This window comes from Strigops habroptila, chromosome 7 (assembly GCF_004027225.2).
Source record: "Strigops habroptila isolate Jane chromosome 7, bStrHab1.2.pri, whole genome shotgun sequence".
Classification (NCBI taxonomy): domain Eukaryota; kingdom Metazoa; phylum Chordata; class Aves; order Psittaciformes; family Psittacidae; genus Strigops; species Strigops habroptila.
Window position 1 is genome coordinate 12,376,052 of NC_044283.2, and position 17,859 is coordinate 12,393,910.

Below are 17,859 nucleotides of genomic sequence, written 5' to 3' on the forward strand. Positions count from 1 at the left end.
TAGTATAGAATTGCTTAAACTATTTGAATGAAATTATTCAAATGTATTTTAAAATTGCATGGCCTGTATTAAAAGCTACTGAATTAACAGCCCACTCCCCCACCCTCAAGTCTGAGAATGTTTCACAGCTTATGAATACAATATATATGGCCTCAGAAGTTTGAAGGTTTATTCCTCACCTTGCTTACTCTGAAGGTCTTTCAGTCTGGAGCAAAGCTCCTCCACTAACGTTTCAATCCCAGAGCTCTGCACAACAACAAAACCACAGGGGAAAAAAAAAAAAGAAAAAGAAAACATAACTTACTAAAAAGAATATTAATTTTATAGAAACACATCAACACAGTGAACATAGCTCAGCAGATGCGTTTTTCTTTTTGGATGGTAACTATGCATTAAAACCCCACAAAAACTATTCCTAGGTATACATTCACTCCTATAAATACATGAATTAGAGATCAAAATGATCCCATGAAACAGGTTCACACATTCAAACGACGAGCCACATTGTTGCAGTATTGTACTTCCAAGGTTTTGCAGCTTCTGCACCCTCACATTTACTGCACTGATCACTTTGGAGTCTCATGATAAAAGTTCAAGAACCAACTGATCACTAAGATGCATTTTAAAAAGCTAAGCTTGACCCTTCTGGTTGCACAATTTATACCTGTGAAAAAGAGACTGTTAAAAGGTTATTGAAAATCAGGAGTGAAGGTGAAAGGAAACCAGTATGAAGACACGTATGTATAAGCTGCTAGAGAGGAAACACTTCTACACTTACCCACAGTTTTGCCAGTTTACAGTGCCCAGGTTTTTCTCTTTCTAAACATTGTGTTGTTTGCTCAGGAAAGCAGAGGGAAAAATAAACACCTTATCTTCCATATAAACCTCTATTTTCCTCCACATAAACCTTCCATACATTCAAGCTTCTTTTTAATCCCATTTCAGCATTATTCTCACATGCTTCTGCTTTTATTATCTGCCTAGACTTGCAAGCAGTTCTAGATAAACCATCAGCACCAGAACAGCAAAATACTGAAAAATAAACACACACACAAAATGGTACAAGATACTGCCAGCTGTCTCATAGGAGAAACCCCCATGCTATCTAATGGAATGGAAGTTGAACTCCAGACAGCAAAATACTTAATACAAACATATAGCCTGAAGTGACCATTCGTGCCAGAAGGAAAACTAGGTGAGGTGTGTACTGTACAGATGCTTGTGTTCTTAGTATTTCAATGCTCAGGGATCATGCTTGCAGATTACACTTTGCACTTTCTGTAACTGCTAACAGAAGGCTGGAATCACAGCGAAACACAACAATCTGTAACAAGTGAGGAGGATGAGAAGTCCCCTGCACGCTACCATCCAGCTGAGAATGGTAATGAGGGAGAACTGTGCAGCTTCTTGTACGCTATGCACAGTTTCCTCAATAACAACTCCAGCAGCTTGTCCCCATCATACTTGGAGATTTTGAGACTTACACAAACCTCCTACAAAATTATCTCACCTTCTGAGTTTGACATGATCTTGTGTGCATATAGTCATGGAATATGCATTCTCTTCAAAAATAACGCAGATCAAATATCAAGTTACAGAAACACATAAAAAACAGTTTGATTTGCTGTGTCACCATGGTGGTATAAAGCTTTCATTTTCCCAAGATCTAAGAGTTTCTCCTCTTTCCTGATGACTGGCTAGAAATTGCTGAGAAATACGAGTATATGTTGATAAAGCACAAGAAAATATTATGGAAAAGGGAAAACTAATTTATACAGCGAAACTAGCTTGTTTAATCCTCTGCCAGAAACACACACTTGAAAAATCATATACTGAAGCAACGACTTATAGGCTAACTTCTAAATTTCAATTAGTTGCAGTCAAGTGAGAAAGCAATTTTCTGTTCCTAACTGCATTGCTACACTGAAGTGCTAAATATAAACCTTTATGCCACATACTTAACTGAGGATGACTTAGCAATATTAAACTTTAGAAGGCATCTTCTCTATCAGTAAATTTACCAACACAACATAAGTTGTTTAGAAAGAACCAAGCAGCACAGTAATATGGACAAACCTCCGCAGTTCTAATAATTGTCACTTTATGCCTATAGCACTCCTGACTCCCCCCTCGTCCCCCTGAAAGGGCAACAGAGGAGGAGCTGGCCTTGGCTTGGCTCAGCTCTCCCAACTCTCTAATCGGACACCTGTAGCAAATACTCAAAATCTAAGGAATAGAGATTCACTTCCTTAAATTAATTATAACACCACGTCAAAAAAATCCCCCAAACCGGCGACAATTAGCTCACCATTACACCGAAGACGTGAAAACTTTTGGAATCAAGCGCTTCATTTCCTCCTGTACCATGAAACTAATACTGGAGTCAGCTGACGCGCTGCCTGCTGTCCTGCATAGCTCCCTGGTGGAGCCAGTGCTAGCTTTAAAAAGAGGGGGGGGAGGAAGCCACTGTGCAGAATGCCAAGCCTCTAGAGACCACTTGCTCAACCTCTTACTGCAGTATATAAAACCAAGCTGCAGACTTAATGTAACGAATGCCTCGGCGATTATTTCCTGTGTGACAGTGCTGTTCTCAGAGTATGAGATTTAGTTACTGCGTTTTTTCATTGTCGAAGTTAATGCATTGCAGTTGCAGCAACCCCACTGCCAGAAAGAAAGATATTCCAGGCGCTGGCTTGGTTCAGTAGGACACAGTCAGTTAACAGAATTAGGTGATCTGCCTGACGTGCTTTACTTATGTTCAAATTTAAAGACAGTCCCCAAAGAGTACAAATCCTGGAGAACCTTAAAAACATTTTTCAACCTGGAAGCCTTAGTGCCCAATTATGATTGCTTTTGTAATTCCAACACGAAAGGCTTAAATCTCATGATTATCTGCAAGATTATTTTAACTACTGACCCAGATTTCTACTACCCCTTTTCTCTCCCATTCAAACTACAAAGGGCAGCATGTCGTATTTCAATTCACATTTTTCATCCTATACAGCAAAACTTCCTCCACACCAAACACATTTTATTCTGTTCTACTGTTTCCAACATATTCCTATTTCCTTCCCCTGCTTTAACGTACACTCAGTTCCATCAAAAGTTCTTCTTCCTGGCTTTTCATCAGCTGGCTGAAGCAAGGGAAGGATTACATAAAGGATAGGTGTAATGTTACTGGCATAAGAGTGGCCGTGCTAACAGATAAATTAAGCTTCTGAACTCACCCAGCATGAACAAGAACAGTCAATCTGACTGCTGGAGTTACACGACTCTAATAGCCAATGTCTTCCTTACTGACCAACACAACTCTATTCAGAGCCAAATTAACGTAGTTCTGCATAACGAGGAATGAGAGCAATTAAAACCCAGCAAAGCTTACAGACATTTTTTTATATATATATATATATGAATGAAATATTGGGGGTTTTTTTGTTTAAAAAAAACTCAACCATACATACATATATATATATATCTCTATGTAATACCACATCTTAAAGATCTTTTTAATGTGCTCTACTTTGGAAGTAGCGCAGTCACAGATGACAAGTGGCAACTCATTAGCTTAAAGCAACCTGACTGCTTTTGTACGTTCACACCCCTGTATAGCTGCAGAAAATGTTCCCAGAAGATATTAAATCCAGTTACTTATGAAGTATTTCTCTAAATTTTAAATGCTCAGTGTAATTGTGAACCATGGAAACAAAAACCAGCATTGCGTACACCAAATTCAAATCCACTAAAAACTGTTGCCTACGTTAACAGTGGGCACTGGCTTCTTTCTATGTTCTGAGAGTTTTTAGTAAGAAGCTGTGAAACATGAGCTCCTCTCAGATTCTTGACAAATCTCTTTAACTCTTGTTGACATTTATCTCTGCTAGGTTACTTCTGAGTGTTGCAAACAAGGACTGTGCAGTCACCATCTAGTAGATTTAACAAGTTATTCCTGAGTTTGATCACAGATGTTCGTGCACCACTATTATTTGACACAATCATTCTATGGAACTGAGGCTACATTGGTCAGCAAAACTGTTTTGTTCTGCTGAGCTTTTGCCACTTCCCATCACCCAGTAATGATGTCTGGTTACGGCTCTCTACTTCCATACAAAAAATGCCATGCAGATGTATACTCTGTTCTGCAGATCCGCATCTGCATAACAGCCAAAAGTTTTGGACAAAAAAGGAAAACAAATTTCTGACAGCCAGAACTTAGAATCTGACCTACCATAAATACATCCACAGAAACAGAACAACTGTATCAAATTATACCACTCAAAGGGAAGGGTTGTTTTGGGGGGGTTTGTTCTGGGTTTGGGTGTCTCATTTTTTTGCTTCTGGCCTAACATAAGCTTCCTCCAGAAGCTCTGAACTGTGTAGTTAAATATGGCTTGTTACTTCAGGCCTGTAAGGTATGAGGAAATATCTAAGTTCCTCTAAGCTTTTTGAAAAGAGGAAAGCATTACACTTCATTTTACTTTAACAATTAAAATAATCATTCATGCGCTTTTAGGCTTCTCAGAGCTTTCTAGCTTACACTTTTAAACCAAATCCTCGTTTCACTTTCCCAGAGGTACAGACTGTTTAAGTTGGAAAGGACCTCTGGAAATCATCTAGTCCAAAGCCCTGCTAAAGCAGCATCATCTGGAGCAGCATACAGACACTCCACTCGCAGAATACAAGTTCAAACAATCTACTAATTTAGTAGTAAATCAATAAGTAAATCAATATATTTATACTTCCAATTCATTCTTTTAACAGGTCATAGGACTCTCCAGACAGAGATGGTACCCTGACTGCAGTGTACCAGGACTGTTTTCTTGGCATGCAGCCTGTCACCAAGAGCAGGATTAGGTAGCTGTTCTGTATGAATCAGCTGTTAAGCCACGTGAACTGAATAAGGCATAAAATGTGATTCACTGCAACCACACATCTATTTCTATATTTTGTAGGATGATGAGAGCTAGATAAAAGTCTAAGTTTTAATTTTCTAACATTTTGATATAATTTATGTGATTACAAGTACTCTCAAAAGAGGTACTTGAGAGATAGACTAAAAAAAAAAAAGATCCCTAACCCCCAAAATCACCAACTACATAAATAAATGAATCAATAAATAAATCCACCAAACCAGCAGCCAAAGGAATAAAACACGGTTCAAAGGAATAAAACAAGGTTCCACTTCACATTATGGAATTTCCCTCCATCGTAATGAGGTGGATGACACTAAGAACCATTGAAGAGTATGTATTTGTATGTATGTATTTTGACCCTTTAGTAGTGAGAACACAGTTAAATCTTTATCTTTTCACTGGAATACATAATGATTTACAACAAAGACACTGGACCGGTCAGAAAAACAAATGCTAATTATTAACTTCTCTTTTGATGCTTGTGAATATTTGATCCCAGTAATCTCCAACAGATCCATGACCTCAGAATATTGATTTCCAAGGAGACAGACTGACTTGGTACCACAAAAATCCAAGCAACCTCAATTAAAACGAGAGCATTAGTTCTCCAACAAGGAGACAGAAGTGACTTCCTTGCAACTCCCTTAGTCCTGTGTTCTGTATTAAAACAGTATTAGGAAAGGTAAATCACACATCTGGGATCAGGGTCAGATTTCAGAGCTGTAATTCACCACTTTGCACCACACATTCTAAGAGTCCATGTTATTTGCTAATTCTAGATAAAAGAGGTCAACTACCAGTTCAAATTGACTTAAAATGAAAATGCTACACCTAAATGTGAGTTACTAGAGCAGCTAATCTGACTTCTGTTATTTAAAACTTAATTCTTGTAGCTCCCTCCCATAGCAGGCTACACTGATGTGAAAGTCATTTCCCCCAGGAAAGTATAATTGCTCTCTAGAAACTATTCTTCTGGATTATTATTCATCGGTTATAAGAAAACATGCTGACTTCAAAGCCATTTTCACGGCCATACTTGTGTATCTGAAAGATTGTGCCACCTTCTCCCTCCAATACATGCATATGCATTCTTTCTGCCTCAGACTTACCAGAGAAGCTGCAGGTGAGAGAATTGCCTTGGCCCATTTTGTCCCACCATCACTGGGAGTACATGCAAGGTGAAATAACTTCCAGACATACCAAACACCTACTTTCAGGCCTCCAAGACAAAATGATCTCTATACTGTGGGAGATACTTACATACAAGAAGTACAAGGTAAGCATTCATTTACTTTTGCTGGCTTGATGTAAATTGAAAAACAAATGCCCAAATAATTGTTAAGAAGCAACTTCTGTGTAGACTGAGCTCCCACAAAGAACTTCTCTAGTTCATTATATACTTCCTCTGTATGAAGAAAACTTACACAAAAATTGGAATAATTAGAACTTATGTCAACTTCCATTAAAATTATTATTATACTCAAGGTAGCAGCTTCAGTAACCTGACAAATCAGACATGTGGTACTATGAATATCTATTTAAAAGCCAAAGTCATAAGGAAAAAGGAATTGATTTATTGCACTTACTTTATTCTGTGATGGTTATCTTAGCGAGACATTCACTTCAATTTTCTATTTGGTATCTGAAGTTATAAAGCACAGGCTAACATAGTTTGCCAAAATCAATATCATGTATAGCTTACTCAGTGTATGAATGGAGAAAGAAGGAAAACTTTCGAAGGCAATGGATTTGATAATACAGAGCCAACACAAATTCTCCTGAACCAATAAAGATTAAATTATCACAGAAAAAACAATGAGTGCTTGGAAATAATACAACCCTGTGGTGCCTTTGCACAGAAGCAGCTGAGTTTCACCAGTCCTGCCTTGATTTTGTTTTTCAAAACATACGTCTTGACTGAAATTCTTCTTAGCTCCTGGAAAATTTTTAAATCCTTTCCCCAATAATGCTGCGTTTTCTAGAAACAACTGGTGTATCCCTTTCCAGAAGGCCAACGGGATACAAACCAGAAGACAGACAAAATTGATCGGTTTTGTGAAGTGTTCTGGTATTTCCTGGAAAAGAATCTGAACAATCATCCTCAGACACACAGAATTGCTCACGACTGAGCTAGTCAGGGTATATGCTTCAAGAAGTGTTATGGTTGGTTTGGACCTTTAACTTCTTTTTTTGCTATGATAAATTTGAACTTCTCAACAGCAACTTCAGCATTTCATCCTTCTGATTTAAGATGGTGCTTACACAATTTGCTTCATTCTTGTGCCGTCCTTTATCTTTACATTAACAGTACTCATCCTAGCACTTCACTACCCTCCTTACAGGGCTTTTTGACTAACATTTTCCACCTTTTTTAGAAAATAAGATAAAAGAACATTGGGCACTTTCTTTACACGTCTCTTGTTCATGTCACTTCTAGTTACATGAATACACGCAAGTTAAATCACTTACAAACCATTTAATGTTTACTACCTGATTCCCTGGTACCCCAGCGTAGTTGTCAGAGTGTATTACCTAATGAATACTGGCTTAGATTAGAGAAGTAGAAATAAATCAGTGATTAAAATGGAATTTACATCATCTAGTTAATCTGGCATCCTATGTAAGGAGAGACGAGACATAGTCCCTGCGCTATAAACTCCACAATCCCTGGTCTAACTGGCACGCAGACAGCATAATCTATGGAGCCTACAATAGCTGGCTGGAGTAACCCATCAATAAAAACATGCTCAGACATGGAATCATAACCAATTAATTAATTTGGCCTGATTAGGATCTTATTTCTTCAAATAAGGTTTACGTGCAGAACTGTAGTAACTGCATGGAAATTTGACAGTTCTGCACTTGGAGTAAGAACAATGACAAACGCTAAGAAATTTTTGACAGAATCTTATTTTAGACACATCTCAAATTTGTGTGGAGAGCAGGTACATTGGAGAGTAACACTGTAACTTCAAATTTTTATAAATGCTCTTCACTAGAGCCACACTTGTTCCACCAAGTGCTCCCATATGATAACACAGATATCACAAGAGGCATATTCCCCCCTCATAATTCGAAGTAAGCACAGCCAGTGCTCCCAGTAACAGCATGCCCACACCTGACTACATTGCAAAGAAATTACTGTTAGGAAGTTCCACCAATTATGCTTCAGTGTTCCCCCAAGCAGTAAGTTCTCAGAACAGCAGGATGGAAGGCACTGCTTGCTTGTGTCGAAAGTATTAGAGCAGCACTCTTCAAAATTCTCTTCGTCAGGGACCATAGTGACAGGACAAAGGGTAATGGGTTTAAACTTACACAGGGGAAGTTCAAGTTAGATCTAAGGAAGAAGTTCTTTACAGTGAGGGTGGTGAGGCACTGGAACAGGCTGCCCAAAGAAGTGGTAAATGCTCCATCCCTGGCAGTGTTCAAGGCCAGGTTGGACAGAGCCTTGGGCAACATGGTCTAGTGTGAGGTGACCCTGCCCATGGCAGGGGGCTGGAACTGGGTGATTTTAAGGTCCTTTCCAACCCAAACCATTCTATGATTCTATTAAAATTCATTATGGGATCTATCAACCACGACTAATTCTTACTGTAACATGTTGTACACTGTTTCATGTGGAAGTTTGCAGATTTTGAGAACCTGGTTAGGTCAGAAATGGAGCTCACTGCCTGAGCCCCATTATGACATGCCTTAAGGGATCAGCAGCATTAGACACCAGCAATGTCTCAGTGTGTGCTGTGGAACAGCTTAGGGAAGTGGCCACCTTCAGGCAGAGAGGGAAACAGCCTGGGAGATCTGGTTTCATCAGTGCAGAAAGTAAGATACGTATGAAGTAGTCTCCTTTGCTCACTCTTAAAATGTCCTCATAAAGTTCAGCAGAATAAAGATACACCAACTGCTTTAACTGAAACTCTGGCACCATCTTGGGGTGGAACCTCACACGTAATGCTACAAGTGTTCAGTGAGTGAACTGTATTACACAGGAACTGCACTAACACAGCTGAAAACCTGCTTTTCTATTGAGCAGTGCAATTTTTACAGAAAACTAGTCAGTTAAAAGGTAATTAAGCTTGGATTTATGACCAATGTACAGGCAACAGAAGTAATTTCAGTATTATTACTAGGAAATATACCTACTGAAAAGTCTTACACATACCAGGCTCAACAAGTAACCTCTAATTCCAATCTTGCTCTAACTCCACCTTGCAAAAATACAAACACAGCTGAACTTCTAAACTCTTACTTTTCAACTAAACTTCCGAGTCTCAAAGATACTGCTTTCTGTCTTCTTATGGATGAGTTTCATCACTCAAATCCAAAATAACTCACAGACTTTCAGAATTAGGAGGCTTAAAGAAAAAAGGCATCTCAGAAACTATACATGAACAAATTGACCTTACCAGTTTTAAGTGTACCAGGCAGGAATTAGAACAACAACAACAAAACTAACAACAAAAAAAGTCACTTACTGCTGACAGAAACAGCTGGTTTTACTTAAAATTTAAGGCAGTAATTTCAGGATAAAATGTCTTGTTTTCCTCAAAGGACTTTTACATAAATACTGCCCAGTCCTAAACATTTACTATTTTTTTTTAATCCAACATTTCATAAGAATGGATGCCCTTACTTTTCCACTTAATTGTAAACCAACATTTTAACATTTCTTCTACAATTCAGCAGGATAAGAATTAAGAGAAAATCTCTACTCAAGGTCGATATTAACAAGCTTTTTAAAATCTGAACAATTCTTCAGCACATCTTTGAGCTGCTATTTATACTCCATTCAAGAGTTTGGGAAAAAAATAAACCTTAGAACTGCAGTAAGAATAGCAATTGATTGCTGCATTAAAGTACTTGTCTTAAAAAGTTTTCACCATCATTCTGTCTTCATTTTCTGGCAAGTTGCAACGTACTTACATTTTCTCTGCTTCTGACTGCATCAAGAGCATCTGCAGCCAAGGATTCATATGAATTTAGACAATTCAAGACTTCAAAATGCTTACCACACAAAAAAATACAGTCCTTGGAACATACATACATTAACAATTTGTATTCTTATATATACCGGATAGTATCTGTCAAAATCAGGCTTCTGCTCACAAAAGCACTTAGTTCATAACATGCTTTGCCACTGCAAGACACAGTGATGCAGAGTGCTCAGAAGACTGCAGCTTCTCTGATGGCTTCCACTAGACCAGATTCCTCAAAGCCCTGTCCAACATAGCCTTGAACACTGCCAGGGATGGGGCATCATACTCTAACTTCGGAAATGTTTTAGAAATAAACATCAAACTGTGGCCTTTTGAAGCCGAATATTTGTTTTCTGCCCCATAAAATTATAACCAGAAGCTTGGATTTCTGTCTCAGACTAGTGTTTTACAGAATTGCTCTGTTTAATAAGAGACAAAAAACTGAAATTAAACAAAACTAAGCTACCAAATGAAGTACTCGCTAAGAATGAATACGATGTAAATGAAAATCCACAGGAGACAAGGTTTCAAAATACTTATTTCAGCCATTAAATGACTGACAAAACAGTGTTTACTGTTATCAAGTCAATTTTCATCTAATCTATTTTATTACTTCCTCTTCCCATTAAGCATCTTTTTGAAGTGATCACCCAATTTTAGCGCCTTTGGTTACTGGTAGGGGGTGGAGGCAGACTGTCCACAATTTCTCAACACATTACTGGCTTAGGTAATCAAATATAAACACCAAAATTATGGTACCCGGATCTCTGTCATTTCCTATAAGGGTTAGAAAGGTTATTATTAACCTTCAATACCTTTTCATCCTCTTTTGCCCCCCTAAAATAGATCAGGCTGCAGAAACCTAAAGTCTTAATTTAATCATCTCCCTGGGGATTTTTGTTTGTTGGTTTGTGCGTACACACACGTGTGTATATATACACTCTCTCTACAGACAGACACAGGGTAAACATTCCAACCATTTCACTTAAATACAATTCTATTTAAATATACTTAAGTTTAAATACATTAAGGCCTCTTTTGATTGCTCCCAGTAATGGAGCTCCCTCAACGCTGCTTTGCTCCAGCGCTAAGGTTGAAAGAAGAGGTTAGGCTGGAAGAGCAAGCATTTCGTATTTGTGTGAGGGTATTGGTATTTCCATTACCGCTACTTTGAAAAAGGGATCACAGAAGGACAGCAAAACTAAAAGCAAGCTCCAAAACTGCCCGTGAGGACTATTGCCAGCCTCCTTGCAAGAAGAAGAAAACCCTGTGAGAACAAAGGTGTTAGGTGATGTGTATGAAGATCTTAATGAACACGTCTACCTATTTGACAAAAAAACCCCAATTCTCTACAGGTAAAGATTTTCAGATGATTCAGAAAAAAATTCAAATGGCATTGGGAAAAAAAAGTATTTGTTTGTATTGCAACAGTTTTTATAAACACCCCTTACTCACACACCACTAATCATTAATTCTGGCCACACTTAACTGAGTATATTTAGCTTTTTGTAGAGATGAAATCATGAAATGACGGAGCAGTCTCAATGCCTCAGCAGAAATAGTATTTTCACATTACGTTTCATGGTCCAAAACCTACTGATTATTCCCATCAGATTAGCACACAAACGTAAGTACAGAAACCAGCCAATACAGAAAATGTGTTTGAAAAGAAGAAAAGATACCTTACAAGTTACTTTAAATACCAGTAGCATCAAAGCAGGATCACCCTTCCCCCAACTCCAGGGTTAAAAAATCCCCTAAATCTGTATTTCTCTTTCATGCAATACAGCTGTTAAACTACCTATAGAACAGCTTTAAGTAACAACTGGTGAGTTCTAAAAGGTTTAAAGGTTCCACCCTATGTTTGAAAACACATTTAAAAAAATTATGACCTGCAATTTCATTTAAGACAACAAATGTGCAAGCTTAACTGTCTGAGCATGCAACAGAAGTCAAAATATCCCCAAAATAACATAAGTCTACAGGTTGCAGATTACAGGTTAACGTTGAGCAATAAAAATCCGACAAGATGGCAGGAGTCGAAGGAGGAAGTTACTTGTTCAACCTTTTAGATTACAGATCTTTTTATTCTTTCAAAACTTTAGTTGAAGGGTTTCTTCCCCTCTTCCATTTAAGATTATACAAACTTTCAAGTGGAGGCAGATCAGGGATTATTAATAAATTTACCTCCTTTTTTCTTTGCAACTAGTTTCTCTGTATAATATAAATTTACCTCTAAGAGATGCTCCTTGATTTTCAGCTGTGTGAGGATGCATCAAAAGAGTAATTTCTAAAGCTAAAAAATAATCACCTACAGGTCCACGGATGAGATTGCTACTTTTTGTTGTTCATGAGTGTATGAATATAGTCACATCCTCAAGAAAGACATTACTTCTTGCAATTATTTCTTCATATTTGATTCATATTTAAATTAATTTCTACAGTAGTCACAGTCCTGACCTCAATATTCTGTAACTATGAGAGCAGAGCAAATTACCTACAGAATTATATTTTGCATCACTATGTTAGTGATGGGAAAACAGGAGTTCAGAAATCTCCTGATTAGTCAATCAGCACTTTAGTAACTGAACAAGTGCTCAAGTAGCTTCACAGCAGTAAACCACTGCCATATATGATGGCAACACTGCTGAAGGTGGTGGTGGTAGGAATAACCACAGAAATCAATCCCACTTCCTCCATTATTCTTGGCCACATACCTTCCTCACTCTTGCTGGCACCAGTGTCTGTGTTACAAATCTGACCAGGAAACGTCTCTGGGTTAAGATTTCCTCCACCCCAATCAGGTTAATCTCAGGAAACTGATTCACCTTCCCAATCCAGTTCTCCACACAACCACACAAATGCTTGCACAAGCACAAATTGTGACTAGGAAACTATGGAGCAGTTGGTATGGGCAGTACGGGCTAGGTATGGAGCAATAACAACTGGGCTGCATGGGCGAGGTAGAGTTTCTTCTTACAGTAGTGACAGATCAGAGTATTTGTAGTTCTGTAGACTAAAAGATAGACTTTCTCATTTCTGCTGTCTGAAAAATCTCCCTAAAGTTTTCACTGACCTGTGCTACAGATTATTTTTTCTTTTTAAACATTTCCTTCAGCTGCCTTTCTCTACTTCTCCATTGAGCTACATGGTATCTGCTGCCTCTGGTATCCTCCTTCAACCTGATGCCTTCAGCTCTCCTCACCTTCTCCAGTCAGTGCACTTCAACTCCACTTCCACTCCAGGTCATCTGGAAAGTGAACATTTGCTAGTATACATTGCATTTTATTTAGCAATTCTGGGTACAGGATGTACAAAGCCAGATGGCTTTCTGCCCAAATAGTTCACTCCTTGCTGCTCACACACAACACAAAGTAAATTCAGAATTTTAGGAAATAACTTTATGCAAAGCTTTGTGGTAATTTCAACACAAACTGGTGCATTGCAACTGCCCCTGACAATAGGTGAGGGCTTACAGAAAGGAAGGCATGACACTACAGAGCACAGAATGTTTTGTGAAATCCTGCTGCCATACTTGGATTTCATAACTTCCTAAAGAAACATAAAGAACTCTCAGAGAACTCTTGGCGAAATGGCACTTTACAAAGCCACAAATTAAAATAGAAGCATCACAAGCTAAATATATCTAACACAAAGAAGGGCATAAAGTCTTAAATACTCAATAGTCCAAACTTACTTCATCAGAAGCAGAGCGAAGACACTGGACAGCAGCCTGTTTTTTCATTTCCTCTAGTGTTAGATCAGAGCACTTTTTCTTACTCTTTCCCCATTTCTTGTAAGCTCCCTTTTCCCAGCCCAGGAAGATGTCATTCTCCTAAAATCCAAATAAAGACATTATATTATTTAAAATATACAAACATATCGGTACTATAGCAGAACAGGACTACAGATAACATACTGCTCAGAATAAAAACAACCTCATCCTATCTACTAAAAATTACTTGTTTCCAAGTTAGCTTGATTACAGTACACTTGCACTTACTATTCAGAAAAGCACATATGTTTTTCACAGGACATGAAGACTACTCACACTTCACTGCAGTAATTTCCAATTGCAAAGCATATCCATAAAGATCATTTTATGGCTAACTTATGGTTGAATTTATTGTAATTTATACAAAATATGTTAACAGAGTGTCACTGATCTCTGAAATAATAAGGATGGAAAGCAAGTAGTTCAGAGTAAGGAACAAATTTAAGAGCAAGCTAAACAAGTCAAAAGAAGAAAATGCAATGTTAGGGCTCAAAACCTTCAACTCAGTCTCACAATGAGTATCTTTAACATCTTCTAATGTACGCTGGTCTAAATCATCTTCAGAAAGATCCACAAACACTTGATGCTTTTCAACAGACCTTTTTTAACCTTCTGAACACACCTGTTACTGCTTCTAATGAAATCCAGGCTAAGGCCTACCCTCATTTCAAACAACTCCCAACTGCCCATGGCTTCAAAACGAAGTAAAAACAAACCGTCAGTGAAACTAGATATCTCTGTGCAAACAAAGAGTAAGACGGGGGGGAAGAAAATGCGGTGGAGAGAGAACAACCACCTCGAGAGGCAGCCACTGAAATGGCTGCCATCAAGACTTCACATAAGAGAGTCCTTCAGGAGAGAGTAGAGCAATTTGTTGAGTTTATTCCTTAAAGTCTTATTTCATCACCAAAACTGGAGAAATTTATTTAGTTCTTTAAGAACAAAAAGCTACCAGTCCCTCTGGTTTTCCTTATACTTATGCAAGATGTCAGTGATTCGTTTTAAAAAAGACATTTGAACAGGCTGCTGTTCTAAGAAGGACTAACAGAAAGAAATAGTAGAAAAAAAATAGGAAAATAAATTTCAGAAAACAGGTTCAATAGACTGTGCACATCTACACTCTGGTTTTAAAAAATAAATGTCTAAGTCTTTCCAAATTGTAGCTTATATATTTCTTTATACACAATGTGGCTAAAATGGTGTATAAGATATAGATATATAGATATAAGATATATAGAGTGAAGAGCACTCTAACTCTTCACAAGATTCAGATGAAAGTATACAAACCTATGAGACCCACCTACCCCCCCCAGCTGCCAAAGCCCATCCTGCTCATCCACATGGGCCCAGTTATGAATGAAAAAAACACATACCCATTTGCAATATGTTACTCAAAACAAAATCCAGGCATACAGCAAATGTGCACTGGGATAACTTCATTTATTCTGCTTTTAGGTGGCAGGCAACATGTACACTAGGAAAACACTACCAAAATGCTATATATTTAACTACTTTATTTTATCTGTGCCAACAAAGCTTTGCTTTGTACTGCTACATTAAATCTAACCTCTCCAAGGGCAGCTTTACTAGCCATATATACTAGCAGTTTGTCACAAGAACAGTAAGAACCTTTATGCTGAGAGAAATTTATAAAGCATTTCATGCAGTTCAGTTCTCCACACACATTATTTGAAAGGTATCTGACACCTGCCTACAAAATTCAACACATTTCAATCTTCAAAAATTTAATCCTTGCAACAAATACTGAATGTTTTAAATGGGGGAAGGAAGACTAAATGGAATTCTCTCTCAGGTGAGAGCTCTGTGTATCACGGTCTCATCCCTCCTTCCACAGTAAGCACTCTGGGAACAAAATGGCTCATCTTGGAGGATGCAGCAGTTGAGGACAGAGCTCCAGCAGAATCCTCTCCTCCTTTCTACTTCTTTATACCACACACAGAACATTTGTTTCTGACCATGCTGGGTTTCAGTCACACCTGGCTGCCAGTGCTTCACACCACCATTGTTAAGTTTTATGGGAAATAACCTGCTGAAAACTTGAGTTTGGGGATTTATTTTACCCTGAACAAACTTGATAATTTTTAATCCTCGGATCTCACAAGAATAGCAACCACCATGGATTACGGTTATTCCACATATAATTTTGAAGGCCAAAATTACATCCTCGTGTAAACTACAGTATTTATCAGCATGCATCTGATATAGCCTAAATTTATGCAGGACCTTGCACTTTCTGCACACAAATAAAACACCACATCCATACACCACTACAGAACAGTGAAGAAAAAAGTCCTTGCACCTAATTCTTGTTATAATGTATCAGAACAAAAAACAGGCATTACACTAAAGCAGCTACAAAACAAGAAAATGTCATATACCCCAGTGAGTGAGTTTGTAGAATGTGACGTGTGACACAAACCAAATGGAATTCTGCTTTTATTATGACAAAATTGATTAAAAAAATACAAATCCAGTTATTTCAAATGATTGAAATTAATCTCTTAAATTTTTCCTCACCTTTTTGGGTTTGGGTTTTCCCCACCCCCTCCTCGTCTCCAGTAGTCAGGAGCCCATTAGTAGGTTTACTTCTTAGACTGGAAAAATACTAAGTCCATGACAGACAGGAAAGAAAGCAGTTCAATGAAACATTCTGTATGCACAAAGGGAAGTAAACTAGTTACTTCACACGGAAAGAATCACTAAGGACTTCTGTCCTCTTCACCTACCAGATGACTTCATTTACCTTATTTCCTCACAAAACTAGAGATCATATGATAATACTCCTTTTAATCCAAGAGTTTTACCATAACTTTGAATTTTCACAATTCCATTCAGTGGTCACCAAACATTTCATAGAAGTAATGCCACCCCAAAATTCTAGATTTAAAAAGTGTGCATACATACAGAAGAAAACCTAAAATTTGGGTTACTAGATTCTGATGTTTAAAACAGACTACCATTACTTACATTTTTAAGAGACAACCACCCAATATTAAATAAACATCCCCAGGAAGCAGAGGCCATCTAGATACTGGAAAAATCCAAGTCTGAATATCTAAACTGCTATTTAAACATCTATTCTTCAGAGTCCTACTGTACCTACCATAACTAGGTAATTTCATACTTGAGATTTTTAATTGTGAAGACAGTGAAAGTGCAAAGTTTCATGACAGGAATCACTTAGAAACCATAAATGTGGCTAAAGAAATGTTGAAGTATCTGTATTCTTTTTGCAAATGCTGCTTCAAGAAATCCAGTACTTGGAGTGCTTAATTCAATCCTGAATTAATATACACGCACAGTTCTGCAAAGAGATTTCTAAACTGTTTATCCTGCTCAACTCCACAAAAGCAGCAATTTCACTGCTTCCCTCCACACTACCAAGAAATTGGAGAAAAAAAAGTGAGTTTGGTAGTAACACTTCTTACCTTCATTTCTTGTAAAGATAAGAGAAATATCTGCTACCAGAAAGAGAACAAACGTCACACTTTGTGATAAGACTGAAAGAAAATTGTTTTAAAGCTCATAGCCCATATAAATGGAAAAAAAATCAGTGTTAAAACATACTTTGAGAGTCTTGCAGGAACTACCCATACTTAATAAAAGCTGGAGTCAAGTGCACTGGTGCAGAACTCTACATGACTCAAGGTCCCTGAATGGCTATTCAGGTAAATAAACAGGCTTAAATTCTGCCTTATCAGCAGAACAGACAGGAAAATGAGCAGGTTTAATAACTTGATCAACAAACTCCCCAAATGGATTTCCCAAGTGGGGAAATCAAACCAGCAGAAAAACATGTTTGGAAAAATCAGATTTCTTCTTCTTAGACTAAGTTTGGGAAAACCAATTCCCTAAGATTCTCCCTGCATAAATGCACTACAGGTTCAACTACATACGCGCTAAGATGGTTTATAATATATATCAAGTTTTCAAATAATGTATTGAATAATTATCTGTGGTCAGTATTTCTATTTTGAATTATATACAAGAGACTTCAGGGCAAGAATTTCCATTATCTTAGAGGAGAGGAAAAAATACTTAGTTGAAAGAGATTCTGAATCAGAACTCCTCTTTTTTGAGCATTTTAATTTCAGCACAAACCAGCTGCTATTCAAGCATATTACCCCCCCGGCATTTCTTGCTCTTGTAGAAGTTATTGCTGGGCAGCCAAAATGCGCTG

At 37.8% G+C, this 17,859-nt stretch overlaps 1 protein-coding gene across 4 annotated transcripts in view; it reads right to left on the bottom strand.

The window, feature by feature from the left end:
• The window catches only part of KIAA0232 (KIAA0232 ortholog), a 69,565-nt gene that overhangs the window by 20,724 nt on the left and 30,982 nt on the right, over positions 1 to 17,859 (bottom strand). For all 4 annotated transcript variants that reach the window (XM_030491268.1, XM_030491271.1, XM_030491269.1 and 1 more), the window contains 2 exons: positions 13,581 to 13,718; positions 180 to 246 (listed from right to left, as the gene is read on the bottom strand). In XM_030491268.1, coding sequence (XP_030347128.1) covers positions 180 to 246; positions 13,581 to 13,718 — 205 coding nt within the window. The remainder of the gene's footprint in view (positions 1 to 179; positions 247 to 13,580; positions 13,719 to 17,859) is intronic.